The sequence below is a fragment of the Corythoichthys intestinalis genome, chromosome 2 (assembly GCF_030265065.1).
Source record: "Corythoichthys intestinalis isolate RoL2023-P3 chromosome 2, ASM3026506v1, whole genome shotgun sequence".
NCBI classification, from domain to species: Eukaryota; Metazoa; Chordata; class Actinopteri; order Syngnathiformes; family Syngnathidae; genus Corythoichthys; species Corythoichthys intestinalis.
This window is the reverse complement of record NC_080396.1, coordinates 36,723,204-36,744,803: the sequence shown is the minus strand read 5'-3', so window position 1 is coordinate 36,744,803 and position 21,600 is coordinate 36,723,204. Positions and strand designations below refer to the sequence as shown.

Sequence of the window (21,600 nt, the reverse complement as noted above, 5' to 3'; positions counted from 1 at the left end):
TTTGAACTGGAAGGCTGCTTTATTGGTAATAAAAATGTTCGTGCTCAAATGAAGACAATCTTTAATATATTCTTGCCAAGAGTCCAAGTGGTTGTGCAACACAACAGCATATTGTACTGTATACCCCCCACACCTTTTTTAAAACATGGTGTGAAATAAAAACAAAAATAGTTTTTAAATTTTTCAAAACCAAAAGAATGTTGATACTAAAAAAACCATGCTTTAAAAAAGGAAATGAGTCCTATAATTACATGTCATTAAAAAAAATAAATTTTAGAGGGAAACAAACGTGGAGGAACTTAAACGTATCAAAGGCAAGCTGCTTTTTCACAAGCAAGTGAGTGACACATACACACATATGCACACACACACAGAACTAGAAGAACAGGACATTGTTGATTTTTCTTTTTTTTTTTTTTTCTTTTTACTGAGACGGACGCTTAAATATCGAGTTGAAGTGAAAGGTCTAAATACCAATTTTATGATTGCGCATCCATGATGCATGTTGTGTGCCCCCCCACCCCCCCAATCCCCTCCCAGCTTCACCTTCCACATTTTGTATTATTTTCCCATGTTTTGGGGTGTGACAGACATCCAAATTTGCAGAAAAAGCAGAAAAAAGGCACATGCCATTGAGTGGAACACTACTGAAAACAAAAGGTGAGGACAAGCTGTCATGGCACTGAGTGTGGTGGTAGTAGGAGTAAAAGGAGGGGTAATACTTTTCCTGGGGTGTATGAGTCACCCCAGCTGATGTCTTTCAGGAAGAGCTAAGTGGCAGTGTGCGCTGTGTGTGTGCGTGCATTTGTATTGAGTGAATGAAGTGATGTGCTGGTAACATTATTGTTGTCATCATGATCAGGCTACAGTTCAAACAAACACGCCCCCCCTCCCTTCACCAACAGTGAACAGTGTTGCACGTAAACTAAAATGTGACAGTGTTCTTATGTTTGATGTATATACATATAGACATATATGTAGACATGGATAGATCTTTTCATATTATACGTAATTCAATTCATAGTGAAATTTGTCTCAAAAAATCCAAAAAGTAACAAATGTGACAAAGGGCATAGATGGAAGCCATTCTATATTATTGTTATGATTCTTTTTTCGTGTGATTAGTAGGAACAGTTTTAAAATTCTGTATTTACAAAAACACAACAAAGCATGCCAATAAAATAAAATCATATGGTACAATATTTATATTTTCTCTCAAAAGTCATTCTTTTCCAGCAATTGTGCCATTTACATTGTTGCCTGCGCTGTACATCCACGTCTTCTCTTTTTGTTTGTTTGGAGTTGACGCGGTGATTGAGTCAGAGCGTTTCCAACCGAGACAAGCGTGGTTCGGCCAGACGACACAGCTCACTCCAGTGGTTCTCTCGTTGGGAATGTATTTGGTTTCAGTGTGCAGCAGCCAAACCTATTGGGAGACCTCATGTTGTAAACAGACCTGGCTTCATGGTACAGACAAAAAGGGTGTGTTTTGTAGGGGTACAGGCAGTGTTTAACACACCAAAATGGCATTAGTGGTGCGTTGGCGGACACTGGGCAAGTCATCAGCATAGAAATAGGACCATTGACTGGCACATACAAAAAAGAATGGCAGGAACACCTCGAGAGGCAGCTGGATTGACAAAGCCTTGCGCTTCTTCACAGAGAAGAAATCACCAGCAAGACTTGTTTGATTGCTCACAAACCGTAGCTGCATTCATGTGAGGCCTGCTGATGTTTCATCGAAAGTCTCGCCTTTTTTGTCTTCACCCGACTTACTGGAAATGTGTGTGGAAAAAAAATGGTGCCAATGATACACTGACAAACATGGCAGTTGATTCTGTTGTTAAGGACCACACGTGGACAAACCCCACTGGATTAAAGCAACCACAAGCCCTTTTTTTTTGCACTTTCCGAGGACGCGAGGCACGACGAGGCGAGAACTCGGGATAGCTGCGCGCTAACCCCGCCTGCGCTTCACAACGGCCCGCGTCATTCTCAAGCCTTATGGGAGGATATCGAAGACGACAAAACTTCCAGAAGCTGCATCCAAATGATCACAAACGTGTGACGTTACATAACGACTCGTTGGCTGAGAACCTCAAATGCATATCTGTCACGAGTATAAAAAGAAGGAATCGAATGCGTCTTCAACCACTGTGTACAAGGGCTACAACAGCAGCGGGAACCCTCTATTAACATATGAGCAGCGCATCTCAAATCACTGCAAACTCTGGCATACTAACATTGTTCTGACAGCGAAACAACAAAAGGGATGTGAGCCCCACACACCGATAAGGATGAGTGTCCTCAACATGAGGATTGACTTCGGCCTCTTCAACAACAACACCGTCATTGCGGGAAAAAACCTTCACATTTAAATTGCCCTACAATTTCCCCCAATGGGAGTTTGCATTAAAAGAGCAGCACCACTCGTATTATCCATAGTAGGCAGCCCCCAGCACACACTATGAAACCACTGCAGGGTTATGAGCATTAAGTGTCGTGTGGACTATGATTACTCATGCATGATTCCTCATCAAAACATGCCTTCATGCAAGTCATTTCTATGCATTGAACAACCACAATAATTATTATTATTGATCTGAGCAAGTCTCCTGCAGCCTGAGTAAAAACCGTGACCGAAACCAGTGTTTTTTCCCTGTGTCAGCATAACAAAGAGGAGATGAAAGCACGTGTGACATGGGCTTGAAGTTGCTTTTTCTGCTGCTCAAATCAGCTAGAGGTACACTGAGGCACATACAAACTTAACAAAAAAAAAACCTGTTTAGGTTTCAATATGCCTACTCCCATCTATCCATCAATTCTCTACTGATTTTTCCCCCTTCTTCCTTCAGACTGGTGTTACAGTTCGAGTGGTACTCCGGCATCGATGCTCTGCAGGCAGAGGGGCTTCACGTGCTCGGCAATGGCAGGGACGTTGCTATTCTCTCATTCGTTCACCGTTGTGTGCCTTGGCAAGTTGGTCCCATAAGATATGTATGTGTACGTATTTGTGTTTGTGTATGTGTGTTCATGGCCAGCCTGCTGTATTGAGTCTCTACATCTAAGATCTTGGGCATTATACAACAAAGTTCCACAGTAAACTGATTGTTTGGTTCAGGTGTCTTTGATGACATAAGTAACCATGTTGCCTCAGTAGTCTGTAAACATCTTTTTCCAGCGTTTTTCTCGGGTTTTATTACTTGCAAAATGATCGCTGTTCCTACAACGGTGGGGCTCAAGGGCCTCAAGGTGGCTAACACTTAGATTCCCACTCATCTTTTTGGTTTTTGTCCTTCTCCTTTCTTGCCCACTCATCCTTGTTGTCATCTTGCTTCTCCTTGTCAGGTTTGGTCACACTGTCATATGACGGAAGTGAGGCTGTAGATGGCGTGCTCTCCTTCTTTTCCTGGTTGGTGCCTCCATTTTCCAGTTTATTGTTTACGAATGCGTGTCGTTTGAAGATGATGCCGCGACGGATGAGATGAGCACGATAGGCATTCTGGATGATCCTGGCCGAAACGTCCTCCTGCTTTCGGCGTAGCGTAGTGGTGATTGGCTCGTACGACACCTTGGAAGGGTTCGCCGCTACAAAGCGCTCCTCCATCTGCTGCCTCAGCATGTCCAACTCGCCGCTGTCGCCTAGAACACGCTTAGTGAAGGCAAACAGGATGTCAAGGCAGTGGATGCGATCGCCGCTCACCATGGGCATATCCATGGCAATCAGCTCAATAGTGTTGGGCTTTGGCACACGAAGTGGGTGCTCTAAAGCATCAGCAAAGTCAGACAGCTTGGCAAAAGTGATGAACTGAGAGGCAGTGGGATCAAACTTCTCCCAGATCTCATAGAAGGTCTCAAAGTCGTCCTCACTGAGAGGATCGGCACTCTCCTCTGTGGCTACACTAAAGTTCTCCAGAATGATGGCAATGTACATGTTGACCACAATCAGGAAGGAAATAATAATATACATGACAAAGAAAAATATTCCCACTGACGGGTTACCGCAGTCGCCCTTGACAGAGGTGCCGGGGTTTTCCAGGTTGGGGTTGCAGTCCGGCGGATAGTTGAGGATGGGCAAAAGCAAGCCATCCCAGCCGGCCGAAGTGGTGATCATGAACAGGATTATCATGCTATTGCCAAAAGTCTCAAAGTTGTATAAGTCGTCGATACCGGCACCATGCTTCACGTAACCAAAGTTGGACATGCCGAAGATGGAGAAGATAAACATGACCAGGAAGAGCAAGAGGCCGATGTTGAACAGGGCTGGCAATGACATCATCAAGGCGAAGAGTAAAGTTCGGATGCCCTTTGCTCCTTTGATAAGACGCAAGATACGTCCGATACGGGCCAAACGGATCACCCTGAACAAGGTTGGAGACACGAAGTACTTCTCAATTAAGTCAGCCAGGAACATACCTGTGAAGACAAGCGAACACAAATCATGAGTGAATAAAACAGCATTTAAATGTATAGAGAATCTGCAGATCTAGCACATGCAAGATTGACAAGACATGTTGGCTGGTTAAATTAGATGTTGGGTCTTTTTTTATTATTATATAACATCAAGTTACACTATTGTCACATAAAAAGCCAGAGCCCGACTACACTGACTGATACAGTTTCATCTGTCAGTAATTCAACTTCAAAAACCCAGGAAGTCAAACCCAGATTTTCCTCACCCCGGATAAAAGCACATATAAACTGGTCGTGCAAACTCCCCCATACCTTCAAAGACCCTGCTGAAGTTCAGAAGACAAACCCCACCTTCTCCTGAATGTAAGCTTGGACATTCTTATGGACTGTCCTTTCCAAAATCCCCATGGCTGAGCAGTGTAGTAACGTACACCTCAGTCAAATTTCTTAATAAGAGGGAACCACCGCCCCAGTCTTCCAATCAAACGGTACTATCCATGATATGTTGCAGAGGCACGTAAACCAGGGCAACATTCAGAACTTTTAGGAACTACTGGTGGATCTCATCCGTTACTGGGGTCCTTCCACCAAAAAGCTATTTAATTTGTTGTAACAAATTTCAGTTTAGGGATAAAACGGTATTGTAAATGAGTTAAAACCCATTGTAGTTAATGCTGTAATGCTCAGCTAGTTGAACATCAGAGCTTGACAGACTACAGTTAATGAAAATGCAAGTGTTCCAGGCTGTAATCTGGTCAACCGAACTGATCGGCTTGAATAAAAGTTTGCCTGTCCTGCAACTCACCCACAATGGACAAGATGACCACCACCACATCAAAGATATTCCATCCATTGGTGAAGTAATAGTGTCGAAGAGCGAAAAGCTTCAGCAAAAACTCTGTAGTGAAGACTACAATGAAGATGAAGTTGACCCAGTAGAGAACATTTTCTGTCTCATCAGATTGGTCATCTGTTTCCACCATCATGGTGACCATGTTGAGACAAATGAGGATCATGATGGAGATATCGAAAACTTGCTGCGTGACAAAGTCAAAAACCATTCCTTGGATCTTGTTCTGTGGACACAGAGGTTACAAAATTCAAAACAGCATTATTTTTGAAAGGATATTGCTCCAAGAGCAATGCATGCCTACGAACTGAAAGTCAGGTTCGACACATACCGACCGAACTGAAGTGGAACAATACATCATATACATGTTGACTGAAGTACGCCCTAAGTTTTTGTATAGGAAAGCATATTGTACCTGTGGTCGAGGGATGGGTTTCTGAGGTTTTTTAGAGCCCAATTTCTTCATGGCATTGTAATACTTCTTCTGTTCCTCTGTCATGAAAATATCCTGACCTCCAAAGTAAAGGGAAGGAAAAAAACATTTGGTTATAATCTTGTAATTTTCAACATCACTTATTCTTATCAGGGTTGCGGGAGCCTATCCCCGCTGCCCTCTGAAAAACCCTAACCCTAAACTGGTCACCAGTCAATTGTAGGACATGCACACAGAGTGACAGACAACCATTCGCACCCACAATCACACCGCCACTGAGTGGGAATTGATCCCACACCACCTTTACCAGTCAGGTAAATGCACCAATACACCATCAGTGACTTGTACCAGAATTAAATAGAGAAATAGATATGTTATACTTATCTTCTTCTTTTGTTGGTTGAAGTTGTCAATGATCACACCAATGAAGAGATTGAGGGTAAAGAAGGACCCGAAGATAATGAAAACCACAAAGTAGATGTACATATAGATGTTTACTTCATAGTCAGGCTGGTCTTCCACCTTAGATTGATAGAGACATGGTGGACATGTGCACAATTCATCAAATGCTCTTGAATGGGCCAAAAGATGAATAACTTAAAACTAAACCACCCCCATTAAAAAAACAACAACAAAAAAACAGCGTTCCCCTTTTCTTTGGATTTTTGAAACTTTTAGATGGGAAAACACCCTGAGTTACCAAGAGTTAAAATCTGGGTGTTACCTTTTTTACAGGAGTGTGGTGTTAACATGACACTGTATGAGTTAAGGTCTACTTTGTTGGATTCAAATGGGTTGTGGTGGGTTGGGGTTGAATTTCAGAGTGAAAGGGTCAGAGTTCCCTCAGCTTTGGTTACACCCAGGGACTCAACGAGATGCTCCCCCTCATTTGTAGGCAGTTCATCAAGCACAATCGCTTTATACGCGCCGCCATTATTTTTGGTTGGTTTTGCTTTTAAGTTGGAAAAAGGAACAGTGTTATGTGAAGCACTGCACATGGAAATCAACACAAACATGGCTGTAACCAAATGTGTGATGATTGATGAACTGCTCTATATTGTACCAAATAGTGAAATAATTTTAAATTGCAATTGTTTACATCTAAAGAATGTTTTACTATAGACCCTACTCACCTACGTCACAAAATGGGCGTGTCGCTGTTTCCGGCCGCCATATTGTACCTCTTTTTCAGACCTATTCTCATTGTTTTCTATTAGTCGAGCAAGTTATAGAGCAATTCATGGAAGCCCCGGTGTTATCTGACGCTGTAAACTCATTGGATCCGTTGCATAAAAGGCGTTACGTGGAAAAGCTTCAGTTTATCCATTCGCCAGATCCGTATTTGATGCCTAAATCGATGTTTTTCGACCCGCTGGCTTCGCCTGACATCTGATACCCACACAAAATCAGCCTATTCTCACGAAAGTTTGAAAAACTTTAAGAGCTTGGAGGCTTATAAATGCTACGTTGCTGGTTAGGTGAAACACGTCCTCGTACACGAAAATTCGGCAGGAATCTTGTGCTCGGAAGGTGAGTTACGAAATTTTCAATTGAAAATCTTTTGTTCTTGCTAACATCCACTGTCAAGTCTAATGTATTTCATGTCATTTGTCAATGGAGCTAGGGCTTTTAATGTTTATATGGTTTAGCGATAGCACTAACTACATACATACGTGTATGTTGTCGGCGATTAGCCTAGCAATGATCTTAATTGTGGTTGTCAGCCCGAAACCCTCTAAATATATATTAAATGCATCTTACCAGATATAAAATGACTACTACATAATCTGTGGTAGTCGTTTGGAGCCCAGTTGTCTCGTCGAATTGCAGCAGTCAATCGCGGCCTCCTCTTCGTGTCTCTCGGAATACGGTAAAAATTCAAGTCTCTCCGTCTATCTTCTCTGTTTTTGCAACCGACCTCCACACACGACTTCACCATTTTGAGTATTAATGTTGACGAGCAGTAAAACGTGCAATAATAGGAAGAATTTACGAAGCGCTAATGCATTTCTATGGCGAGTATGCGGACATCATGGCGCGGGGGCGTGGCTGTGACGTCACGTGAGTAGGGTCTATAGATTTGGCTATGATCGATTTCTACTTTTCAGTTTTTTAAATAACTCTCCAAAAAGCTTATTTTTAACTCTCCAAAAGGGTTCAATTTTATTCTCCAAAAGGGTTCAATTTTAATTTTTAAAAGCGTTAAAATTTAACACTGAAATAGGAGTATCTTTAACTCTTACATGGGAGTTATTGTTGAACTTCGCAAAAAGATTCATTTTCGTTTCTTTCGCCTTCTAGTGTGATCACATATAAACACCAGAATAGGGTTAAAATGAACGCTATGGGAGTTCTCAACAATGCTGCTTTTGCTTTGTGTGAAATACCAGTTAGCCAGCATATTTTACCAATTGTTTTTGTGTTAACACTATAGAACAAAACCAGACAGTTACACAACATTGAGTAGGGCCCACCCCTCAAAATAGGATGATCACTGTAGCAAGACAAGATGGAGTAAGTGTCCTATCATTGTTGATCTTTGGGGTGGAAGCATGACACAAACATTGTTTTCAAATTGTAATTGGGAAAATGCATATTGTGTCATGTACATTGTCTGTACAGTTAACATTGGTTTCATGATGGTTACAGTTATTCACCATACAAATGCTATTAACATACCTCTCTAGAATCCACAGCAGCATACATAATATCCATCCACCCTTTGAATGTGGCCTTTGAAAAGAGGAACACATTGAGACAAGCTGATAAATATTATTAACATGGGGGGGAATGCATTTAACATATAAAGGAAAGCAACAAATATCTAAACGCAAACCAAGAGCGATGCATGTCCAGTTGAACAGCTTGTGAATGGAAAGAAAGAGAAATAAGGATGCAGAAACACTCAATACACAGATTGGAATGCAGCCGTTGAGAACTTGAATGCAAATGAATGAAATGAGACATGACTGCAGTTAAAAGAAAAGAAACAGAGTCCAACAGTCATTGCGCTCTCACCACTTGCAGCAAAGCCAGGTAGCCGGCGCCCACGTTGTCAAAGTTGATTTTAACATTCTTCCACCTAACCTCCGTAAAGTTTTGCTCAACGAGAGCCAAACATTGGGTCTTGTTGTTGACCACGTCAATTGGAAAGTACTCCTCGGAGGTCTCGTTGAAACAGTAGTAGTACTTGCCCGCAAACAAGTTGACCCCCATGATACTAAAAATCAGCCAAAAGATGAGGCAAACCAGCAGCACATTCATAATGGAAGGGATGGCTCCTACCAAGGCGTTGACCACCACCTAAACCAGATCAGGAAAGACAGGACATGACACTATGAGGCAAAAGAAACACAAATCAATCATTTCAACCTTTTGGCAGGACACATCATACTGTTATGGCCTTGCATTTACTATTAAACATGTTGTTTTCCCTGGCTAGAGGAGCCACAATCTTATTATTAGTTCATTGAACTGAATTTGTCTGACAATTAGATGTGGTGGACTAGCACATTTGCCTCACAGTTTTGAGGGTTAGGTTCCAATCACATCTACTGTACAGTCTAACTGTGTGGAGTTGACATGCTATTTTTTATAACATAATATTCATGTTAGCTGAATTGAAGACTAGGCTACTTTGGCATACGTAGCTGTGAATGGGAGTGTGAATGTTTGGGAAAAAAAGGACAGTGTAGATTCTTTAAAATCACAAAAACAGCAAAAATTAAAAAGTGTTTAGCTCACCATGTGGATTTTTCTATTTAATAAATTAAATAATAAATGAAACATAATACTTTATGTTAAAAATTCAGTCATAATTCACAATGTTTTGAAAGATTGCTTTTATATAATTTACAACATATTGTATGCCACACCAATATGATATGCCCACTTTACATAATCCAGTTATTATACAGACTATTAAAATTTTCAATATAGACTTCTTTCTAGCTCAACTAATTCACACAATTATATAACAGTCCAAATAAAAATCACATTAACCAGCCCAGAATGTATTCTTAGCAGTGCAGGCTAATTCGATGAATGGTATGCTAACATAGCAGTGCTATTTTTAATGGCAGGCCGACAGCTGAGCATGCGTGTCATTGTTTTGTGAAGCCATATTCCCTCTCTCTGCGGCACCATTCTCTCAGCATGTACGCCATTTCCAATCCGCACAAATCGCCGAAACAAATTGGCATCTACGCTACCTGCGCAAAAAGTCTTTGTTGTGCTCGCTGAGAAAATGTCTCTTGTTGCAATTAGAACAACGGATCAAATGTTTTCCCAATATGCTACTTGAAAACCATGAGAGAAGAAAGAGGGAAACTGACTTTCCAAAATGCATAATGTGCACCAGCAGTTCTAGTACATGCGTGATATATATATGGCATTGTGCAATCTCAAGAACTACTCAAATCAATAAATCAATGGAGAAATTCTTGGATCAAGAGCGAGAGTAACGAAAGAGATCATGGCAGAATGACTGCTAAGGTGTTTGAGAGGTTTGTTGCCATTTGATGTGTATTTAAACCAGCAGCCTGGCCTTTATAATATTGAACACAGTGGGTATAAACTGCACTGCTTAAAACATACTCTAAATGACAAAGAACTAATAAAACTGGATTTAAAGTTCAAATAGCACGTGTTTCCATAGCTTTTCTTTTTTATTTGAGAGAGGCTTACATGAGTTGGAATTTAGCAGACTAGTGCCAATGTGGTTAATTAGTTTCACAGAATGATTATTGTTATTATTTTAGGGGGCACAGTTGGGGTTTGCACCATGTGTCTATTCAAATAAAGATAGTAACATTGCATTTACTGTATACTGTACATGCAGGCACTTTAATCAAACCTGCATCTTGAATCTAGCTCAACAGAAAAAGAACTACAAGGCCAGATCAGCCCAATATCAACCATATTGATGGGGAGGAAAATGTGCAATGCATCAATTTTTGTTATCATTATTGTGTCTCCAGAATCTCTTTCATCTCTCTATTCATCCGTGTCCCCATTCATTTATTTATTGCTCAGCATTTACATTGGCCATTTCAAACAAAATGTATAATCTGTATATCATTAGATGAATATCAACATAGTTGTCAGACTGATAAAACAGGATCTTCCCCACCCCTTTTGCCTCTTTTTCCACCTTCCCCCATGACCTACAGTATTCATAAGAGAGGCATCTAATGTATGATTAATGTAACATCCATGCAACCTATCCAGGGCCTTAAATGCCTGCTCATGCACATCACATTTGAGTCACTGGAAAGCTCGTATGAATGAGCCTCAATGCACTTCACGATTGCACGCACTGTCTTAATGCTGGGCTGTCATTTTTGGAGCAACCAAATCACGGTTTGGTGATCTCAGCCCAAAACTTAAACGTTGAGTTTGACAGGGCCCCTAATTCCCTCCAATGTTTACTTCCTGTGCAAATGGAAGACCACAGGAAACCGTATGGTGCCATGACGTGGAGGACTTGTGTGAAATGGCAGCTGCGCATATTTGATAATCTTCTGCCTGCACCTCAAAAAGGTGGGGACTGAAATGGAATGAGTGGAATTAGAGTGTGCATTGGCAGGCAAGATTTAAACTGTACTCCCACTACCACAATAGTGCGAGGGGGCGCTTGTCTGTCCCATAGCCTGACATTCCCTGAAGATCCTGAACAAGCAGGAAGGAGTGTACCAAGTCTTCAGCAGAGGTGAAGTTAGTGGTGGAACGTTACGACGAGAGGGTAAGAGGGGCAATTGGGTGAAGTGGAGTTGGGAGTGGTGGTTTATGCATTGTGTTTCACATCTGGGCCTCCAGGTGACAAAAGGGCAGCCATTCAAAATGTAGGGATTGCTAAGAGAGGTGGAGAAGGGCATATATGATGGAGGGGCTAGACTTGACAACAACCAGCTTCTAACCAACTGGGAACACCAGTCAGACACACATGTCCAATCACGTATTAGTATTCATCATTAATACAATATAATTCACAAGAATCTGTCAGTTTGTCGAGCTTTGCTCGGAGACTGTCACACAGTTGTCTAACATGGTGGGAGGATGCACCTTGGCCAGAGAATAAAGAATAAATCTATATTTACAAGCAACTGGTCAATATATCATCTCAAAATTAGTATAAATCAAAACATATATACGACTTTGTGTGCGTAGGTGTGTGTGTGTGTGTGTGTGGGGGGGGGGGGGGGGGGGGGGTGTTGTTCCCTCCGGACGCCGAAACGGCTTGACTGATTTTCTTAAAAATGTACACATTAGTACTATAAGCGTCTGCGAGTGTTCTTAAATGGGTTTAAATGAGTACCAAAATTCATTCGAAACTCCAAAATTTTGCATAGAAAATCCCTGATTGTGGAAGAGACAGCATCGTTTTTTGAGCAAAAGACGCAGTTGGCTTTTAAACGTTACGATTTCATGTAGAAATTCAAATGTGCTGTGATGATACATTATGGCTTTGAGTATTTTGAACCTTTCTTTGGTGTTTTGGGTTATCAGTTTGAGCCCAAACGAAAGCCAATGCAGCTTAATGAAAGGATCATTGAGGGGAGCAATCACGCTGATGAAACACCGGCGGCAACAGAAACACCGAATGGTTTGTTTTGCATTTCTTTTTATGAAGCTGATACACCGTGAACGCAAAATAAAGTAATGTATAGAACAGTGACGTGCGGTGAGGTTCATGGTTGGTGAGGCACTGACTCCTTTAGTGTCAGATTTCCAAATATATAAACCAAAAAGGGTAGCTTATTCAATTGGCTACTGGTTATTTCATATCTCATCAGCATTCTTCACAAAACACGCACACACGGTACATATTATCGATACGTAAAAGTAAGAAAATAACATGCATTTGCGATAATTCATGCAACATAAATGAGAGTAAAGAGTGGTGTACAAAACCACAGAATTCAATTCTGACCTTTAGTGAAATATTCAGTTTTTTTTAAAAACTTGTAATTCTGATACTTTAATCAATTTATTACAGATTGCTAAACAAAAAGTGTGAAAAGAAAAACAAAGAATATTTTATTTAAGGCCAAAATTTAGTTAGGACATTAATAAGACCAAACAGATTGGATGAAGGGGGCAAAGGGCCACATTTCTCATGTATATGAACCTAGTTAATTAATAGACAAAATGATCAATGCAAAATAAATCCTTATCTACTGATAATAACTTTTATGTGCATTGGTTCAGATGATACACTGTTCGATTCAAACCTTTGTTTTCAAAAAATACTAAAGAAACATTTTGAAAACTTCCTGAATAAATGTCTGGTTTTTAATAGCATAAACATAATGAAAATAATTTACTTAATAATGGTAGGGTCAATTCTATCCTTACAACATATGGAACTATTGAAAGATCTAAATTCTCTATATAACTGAACATTATATCATGCAAAAAAGGTAAGGTTGCTTAAACGTTGGTGGGGACAATTTTAGCATCCTGAAAAGTTGGTAATGTTATGTCCCTACCGTCCCTATGCAAACCTACGCCCTTTTTGTAAAAGTACTCCTTATTTTCCTTTACCTTAAAAAAATCTCTCCGCCTCAATGGAGAGGATTGCTTCAATTAGATCGATGTGTTCTATTTGACAAGCAAGAACACACAGTGGATGTGTCCAAATGTCTAGCTAACCTTTCATCTTTCTTAGCAAAACCATGTAATCGTTCTACATATATGCCACGTTTAGAAGAGCTTACACGCTCATCGTTACCACGAAATGTTAACTCCTGTTTAGCTAGGATGCAGGTTGCATTAATGAGGTATTTCAAACTCTTTACCTGAGCATTCTGGATGCTACCGTTGAGCTTCCGCTGTTCGTCAAAGCCAAATCGATCCTTGAGCTTCCAAAAGTTTTTAAAGCAATCAGGCCAAATATGAGAGTGGTCGAGCTCTCGTGTTTGCTGAGGCTTCGTGGTAGTTTTTTAATGTCACAATATCTCGTGTTAGTCCAGACATTGGCACAAGTTGAGAAAAAAAGGCAGGGAAAGCAGCAAAGCCGATTTTTTCGAAGGACAGCCACATAGCCAGTCTTTTCGGGTGTACCAATCCGTTTGAAAAGCGCGAGTTATCTTCTGTCCCGTAGTTTGAAGCACACCTTTTAGCTCCGGTGTTGTTAATCGCGTCCACTTTTGACGGAAAGTCCAGTTTCACGTACGCCCCCTTTCAGTGCGGCAGAGTACTATCTGCCGCAAGCTGTGCCTTTTCACTGCGGTTTTATTTCCCATCAGCAAAACTAAATATGTCGCTAACAAAAATTAAACTTTAAGGGTTAAAGACATTAGCCAGACTGTGGAAAATCAGGTCAAGTAAACGTATCTGGAAACATTATAATGGCGACATGCAGATGTACGGCAACCAGCACGCTCCAATTCCATGTATCAACCCAGTTTGTTATGGATTGCGCAATCAGAGGTGAGGCTTTACTCGTTGCTGCCGCACCTCTCGTTTCATTTCGTTATTTGAACAGGAAATGGGCAAATTCAGCGATTTTGACTATAAAAAATGTTTGAAATGAGTCATACATAAAGAGCAATGGACAAATATTAATATAAATTTGATGCTATAATTATTTTTTTGTCATGATGACAGGTGAGGCTCTGCCTCACCTGCCTCCCCTGACCGCACGTCACTGGTATAGAATAATTATCATTTAATGTGCTATCATCGGTTTTCGCTCTGCCATCCGACACAAATATGAATGGGACTAGAGGATTTGTTTTATACATTTTTCAAGCGATAATTTATACATGTGTCCAGTCCTATATCCAATGCGTGATATGTTTTTTATTATAAAAGAGTACTCACTCTGGCCATTTCCCTCCTTTGCTTTGCCTGGGGTGGTGGGGTGGTCTCATCAGAGCCAGTCATCGTCCTCTTTCTTGTTATCTCGGGACATTTAGGTGGCTGCGCGTGTAGGTGGGCACCGCATCTGCTTTCAGCAGCAATTTCTTAGCAAAACCTGATTTCATTTGTCCATAGTTCATATAGCTTTCAGGTGTAAAATGTGCACTACACAAAACCGCGCCAGAGGCTGGGTCTGCAAAATTAGCCCTCTTAGCACCGACGAACTTTACTCATTGTCTGTGTAGTCCAGCTCTTTTTCTCGCGTTCGGGAACTCATGGGTACTACATTGCGACAAATGGCTATTTGTAAACCACATAGCATGACAGGTTTGAACCATTTTAGCGATTTTTTGATAAAACACGAACGCAACTCTCTCGTCGATAAACAACGATGGCACCTGCCTCGACCTTTTGTTTCCTTGTTATGATGTCTCCGCCCCATTCGGCTGTTTCCGGAATACTTTCGGAAATGTTCGTAATTTTCGATCTATTTTCGATAATTGCTCATGAAAGCGATTTATTTTTTTGTTAACTTTATTAATATTTGTTATCTTGCCACATAACGGTTCTATTGATATCTCACAGCCCCTTAGTGTTTTCATACCCTTTAAAGATATTGTTCTACATAAAGGGCAACAGCTAAGGCCGGCCCCCCACATTTTTACCACACCAAATCTGGCCCGCTTTGCAAAAGGTTTTGGACACCCCTGGATTAGGGCATTCACATGGAAAACACATCTTAATTTACAGATTTTCCGGGTTACAAGACAACTTCCAGAAACAATGTCGTAAGTAGAGGTACCACTGTAATTGTTTCCGCCTTGACCATCAGGTGTTGCCATCACCACGGGAACCAACCGGTCCACACTGATTGAAATGATGACTTCATATTTTGGATAAAATATTGGTACAGAAAGAAATTGCCTCAGAAAATCCAATTTGGTACAAATCTGATGGGTTTCCAAGGAAAATCAACAGAGTAATTATACAAAATGGATTTTGCAGGACATAAGCGGCCTTCCCAGCGCTGTGTCGGTGCTGTTGTTCATGTTGTGTAATTTACAGATGTCAAGTATAATTTGTGTATGGCCATACTGCAGCAGCCCAGTGGTCGGGTTGAAAAAAGACAATGTTGATATTTGATATACAGCACAAACAGCAAGTGCATCAAGTGGATTATCCCTGGTTTTTAAACTAAATATTCAAAATTCCAATTATTTTTTGATAAGAACATTTAATAGTGCTATAAAAGATTGTTTATATTACATAACTGCAACACACAGCAACAGTGACCACTTTAAAGTAGCAACATAAAATAGTTGGTTTAAATACTCAATATTTATCATGTTTGGAACTCTATTTATTAAAAAAATGTGAGAACACTTGCTAGCTCTACCTCAAATATGAGTTTTCGACACAAAATTCTGACTAAATTGTACAAATAAAAATAAATCTATCCTTTGCCCACAATTTGTGTATGACTGTCTAGTAATTTTGGATTGAACTGGTTGTTGTCGTCAATGTTCTGAAGGATGGTGTATGCTAGGGAAGGAGAGGGAATTTATGAGCATGTGTAGACGAAGCCGCAACGGCAGTAGGAAAGTAGGTGTGTGTTGTCGTCTTCATTGAAAGCAGTGGTTGCAAATCAGACCAGGTGAGGAGCAAATTGTGGATTTGATTACAGTGTGAGATGGCATGTGAGCATTGGCTCTGTAGCTGGGACACAATTCACAGTCACCAGCTCACAACAAAGTAAAAAGGGACCACAGCATTGCCCCTTTGTCACTTATGTGATGAGGCAGCTTTGCTATAAAAAAAAAAAAAAAAAATCAGTCATTTTTTTAGATGGTTTATGACAATCAATTGCAATGCATCTCTGTTTACGGTTACTGCAGCTGCATCATGACTTGTTTGCTGACACTAAGAAAAGTAAAAGGAAGGTATGGTACAGGATTGGAAAGGTTTGGCTTTCTGGTTTCAATTGAAACCCCCCGAATATTTTTTTGGATTTTGTTATTGTTCTTTTGTTGATACTTTTCAATTCTAGCATGCTTGAAACTGTTGAATGGGCATGCGGAAGGATCAGCTGCTTAGCTTTGGATCTTACCCTCATCCCTTCAAAACGTGACAAGGCTCTGAGGGGTCTCAAGGCCCTTAGTGTCCTGAGTGATTTAATGGGCCCTAGATCGGAGTAGCCCAGCGCATTAGCTACAAGGCTGACTATAGACACCTACACAAAAAACAGAGAAGCAAAAGAGGTTCCAAACTGTTAGAAGTGTGAGATTATTCACTAAGGAAGAGAAAGGGCCCTGGAATAGGCGAAGGAGAGTTGCTTAACATACACACATACTGTAAATCTATGCAATGTATAGATGCATGGAAAACTGCATTTATACATGCATAGACACTAAAGAGAGAAGTATAGGTTTTATTTGTGGTGTTTGATTTAGTAGCAGAAGGCCAAGGGGGTTGTTAAATGTCAGTTAATTTGGGGTGAAAGTCCAGTGTACCTGCAAAGAAATGCAGAATTGAGCGATATAGAGGAAGGAGGAGAGAGACAGAGTGACAGAGAGAAACACAGAGAGAGAGAGAGAGAGAGAGAGACATAAGACTCAAATCAAGGGCAAATTAGGCAAAGAAGAACGTGACACGGTTAAAACAAGCGAGAGGGTTGGCTGGGGGGGGCAGAGGAAAGCTCAAGGAGGGGAAAGCAGGAGGAAGAATTAGAAGAGAGGTCACCCTGCAGGAGTCGATTAAACACCCAACAGATTGGAGAGCCTTACCCTTGGCCCTCTAACATTGTCTCTCCGTGTCGCTCTTGGGCTCAAATCCCAATCACAATTTAAGACAGACAAACTAACGGTACCTAAGAGAAAGAATACAAGTCAACATGTACAAGTGTGTCACTGGGCTGCCATTATTTTTTATACATGATCTCAGTTCAAATGCTCACAGAGGTGTGCGGGGGGTGAGGGTTCAAAAAGTAAAGACACATTCACATGAACCACACACAAGAGACAGGGATGGACATAGGGGGCACACCAGACAGACATAGAAATACTTGAAGGACAGCAAAACCCCAGTGACTACAGCTCAGTTGTACAGTACACAATTAATGGCACACAATAAGAAACGGATGCAGCCTTCTCAGATCAAATGTTTTTGAGTGCAAAATACAAACTACTAAGTGTGCATTCAACCAATGGGAAATGAGCCAAAATGGCTTGTTTATTAACCGCGTGTATCATCAATAGGAGGGCGAAAATAGCGAAATTGGTCAATAAACGGCGCTAATATTTCTCACATCTGCTTAGTGAGTAATGCAGAAAAGCCTTGACGGGAAAACTGTCAAAAAAATTAAATGTAAAAATATGAACCATTATTGTATTTCGCCAGCAACTAGCAGGACTCAGAATCATTTAAGCAATTATTAAAGGGGAAAACAACACCTTTATCATGTCAATTTCAGCGGAAATAATCTTGTTCAATATATAGAAAAAACACATTATTTCATTTTTCTGATGTGTAATAGTAGATAACAATGTAATACAAGCAACTATTTCCAGGAAGTGGCCACCTGACATGGGGACAGACATTTTATACATATCAATGCAGTAGCCAATCAAATGTGAGTATATCAAATGCCTGCCTTTCCTCATTATGTCATTAATACCCATTATAACATGGACCTGTGCTTGAGTCTATCAATGTGTATATGCGTGGATATACTTGACGTCAGAAAATGACTGCGCTTGTAAGCAGTATTCTTTTTTTGTGTTTAAACGTTAAATTCTTCATTATCAGAGGTCTAAGAAATTTCCCATTTGCATATTTTAAATACTTGGATCAACCGTCTTTCACATGAACGTCGTTTATATCAGTGTTGCATTTCCCTTTAAAGGTGTGTGTGTGGGTTTCCTTGTTGTTTGGCTTTTTGTTCATTTTCTCAAAACACAAAAGCAGGAGTGAGCAAAAGGTAATACACCTCCTCATACTGAATAATTTCTTTTCATCCATGTATAATAATTAATGATGCCTTCTTGTTATAATACTCAATACTTGTGCTGAGGGATGTAACCGTTTCTTACAAACAAGGAAAATATCAATAGTCAACACACATGATCGCACCTCCAACTAGCCACTGACACCAAGTGGTCAAAACGTACCACATGGAGTACATAAACATCCAAAGCTTACCAAATCACGTGGGGAGGATTGTACAGGCAAAACCTTCATTTTAACCAGTGCCACAGGAAACTAAGCACAACAGTTTAAAGCAGGGGTCTCCAAACCGGTCCTCGAGGGCCGATGTAGGTCTGTGTTTTGTTCATACCGATCAAGCACAGACTTTTTAACCAATGTGGTTTGTACTAAAACAAGCAGCACCTGACTGCAATCAACTGATTACACTTATAAAACACCAGATTGGTGAAAAGGCGTGGTCTTGTTTTGTTGGAGTGAAATCCTGCACCCACTGCGGCCCTATGTGGAATAGTTTGGAGACCACTGGTTTAAAGACAAAATGATTGGGAGAAAATGGCAAGGTCGTCTAAATTGGAGTACTATTAATCAGGTAATGTGTTTTGTGAATACTGTTGCAGAATTTTAAAATAAAGATTTTGCCTTTGTCTACACCACAGTTTTTGGGGTAGTTGTCACCTTCTGCGTGACCCCACGGAGTGCACCCAATTCAGGGTGCCCGGCCTATGGCCCCCTGCTGGGCCAGCTGGGTGGGCGCGGCCTCAGTACCTCGGCGTCCTTCTGCAACTCAAGGCCAATGACATCTGGGGCTGTGATCCCAGGATGACGACAGCGCAAAACAAACAGAAATACAACCAACTAAAACCAGAAGGGAAAAACACAACAAAACCATGAAAAATAATCTGAGTGGAAAAACAACAAATGAATGAAGAATGACACTTGCTAGTTTCCTGCTTACATATTTGATTACAATTTTAAAATATGTGTAAATTTAAACTTACATATAATATCTATACATCTATATATCTTTGAATGGGCACTATCTTTTTTTTCCCACAGTAGTACAAAACTTGACATTAGTCCTTCAGTAAAGTGGGGAGGGTGGAGCAGTGGTTTATTTAGATAAAACAAAACCACTTTCCCCAAGACCAAGTACTTTGACCCTGGCTGATGATAGCGGATGTTAACTGTACTGTAATTCTTCATACTTTGTGTGTAATATGTCTAATATAATCGGTCTAATGTAATATGTACACCTATATTGGAGCAATATTTAACATTTAACAGGGATTTTACATCTGACACTCTCTGCTGTTTACATGAACAGAGTAAACAGACACAAATATGAAAGAAAAAGATGCAGTAACAGAAGGATAATGAGGAAAAGTGTCAGGTACATCCACACAAAGAATAACATGGGCTGATTTAATGATGGTGCCCCACACCCCTTTGCAAATCCACCACAAAAGTTGCACCCCACAGCACAGCACGGCAAAAGTCACAACACCAAGCACCACAATCTAAAAAAAATTTTTGTTTGTTTTTTTGCAGGGGGAGTGCTAGTGAAGACCACACTTACCATTCATTGCCTGTCACCCACCATCATTATGCCTCAGCACAACATCATCAAATTGCTGAGGTTAGACTTTTCAGAGGGATTGAGAAGAGGGTTGGGTTGGGGGAGACAAGGTTGTCATTCTTGACAACACATTCACTGATGGCTAGGGAAGCTGTACCGTCCCAAGTGCTTTAAAATACTCCTAATGGGAGGGAGACTCCAAGAGGGACAACATTGTGCTACTTCTTAAGTCTATGTGAAAGCTTAACGTTAATTTACTACACATACACACTTACAGGCAGTACATGTACTGTAAATATATGTGCATGTATACACAATGTAAATAATGTAAATATACCTATAAAGAATCTGTTTGTATTGACAATTGACCTTTTGCAAAGCAACAACCTGCAAAATGTTACCATTGTCTTACTAACAGTGAGTCCTAGCTATGATATGTTGCACAAGGTGGCTAAACTCCTTAGTTTGGTGCTCCTGGTTGCAATGCCACATAGGGTGATTGCATTTTGATTTTGTATGATTATAATGGTGAATTTACACTCTGATTGGTGTTTGATGCTTGGGTGAATATATCCTAAAGGGTTTGGTAAAAATTAATCTTTGCATTGTATTACTCCTGGCCAGTGGCGGACACTTTTTATGAGACTTCGTTCTACCAAACAGCGAGAAAATGTTTGACCAGAGCCAGCAGCAGCAGCTCTCAGCCAGCTCCTTCAACTTTTTAAATCTGACGTTTGGGGTCCATTTGGATTCCCGTGTCATCCGGCAACACATGACATTAAAAAAAATGTACGGTCTTTTGTTAATTTGTAAATATCTTATTGCTCAGAAATGTAAGATGTTACGGTATATAACATGGGCATAAAACTCTTTAAAACCTGTCAACAGATACTATTTTTATTTTGTTGTTATTATGACTATTTATTTATTTATTTATTCATTTCATTTCAGGCAGTTACATTAATTTTTACAAATTCAGTTCATCTTTCAACTTTCAACAATTACAAGTAACAAAACACAAAGCACGGCTATATTTTTGTATTTCTACATATGACTAAACTGACATAAAACACACCAAATCAATATCAAATATAAATCAAATTGAATCTTAATCTAACTAAATAAAGACAATCAATTATTTTCATGTCCCTTATTTTTACTAATTCATCTGTTGCATCGCTAGCAATGTAAATGGAAATTGAATAGAAATGGAATCTTTGCATTAAATTGGAACTGCACATTGATACAATGGGTATAGTCCATCAAGGCATACACTCAATTCTGAATATTTTTGCCTAGTGCCGCAATGATTAATCGATTCAATTGAGTAATTCGATTAGAAAAAAACTTTGAATCTAATTTTGCTGCTTTGAGGATTTGTTTAATTAGAGTGGTGTTGTAATGGTTTGTATTGAAAGTCTTGCATTTATTTTGTTTGACTTTGCTGTTTACAATGCCTTCTAGTGGCAACAGTGAATA

General features: G+C 40.2%; 1 protein-coding gene across 7 annotated transcripts in view; it reads right to left on the bottom strand.

Moving 5' to 3' along the window:
- scn8aa (sodium channel, voltage gated, type VIII, alpha subunit a) overlaps positions 1 to 21,600 on the bottom strand; it is a 125,329-nt gene continuing 103,729 nt past the window's right edge. For 4 of the 7 annotated variants that reach the window (XM_057830078.1, XM_057830077.1, XM_057830080.1 and 1 more), the window contains exons 21-27: positions 16,669 to 16,791; positions 8,715 to 8,999; positions 8,376 to 8,429; positions 6,081 to 6,218; positions 5,679 to 5,783; positions 5,219 to 5,489; positions 1 to 4,416 (exon numbers count right to left, since the gene is read on the bottom strand). In XM_057830078.1, coding sequence (XP_057686061.1) covers positions 3,257 to 4,416; positions 5,219 to 5,489; positions 5,679 to 5,783; positions 6,081 to 6,218; positions 8,376 to 8,429; positions 8,715 to 8,999; positions 16,669 to 16,791 — 2,136 coding nt within the window. In that variant the 3' untranslated portion in view covers positions 1 to 3,256. The remainder of the gene's footprint in view (positions 4,417 to 5,218; positions 5,490 to 5,678; positions 5,784 to 6,080; positions 6,219 to 8,375; positions 8,430 to 8,714; positions 9,000 to 16,668; positions 16,792 to 21,600) is intronic. The other 3 variants (XM_057830081.1, XM_057830082.1, XM_057830083.1) reach the window with 1 other exon arrangement.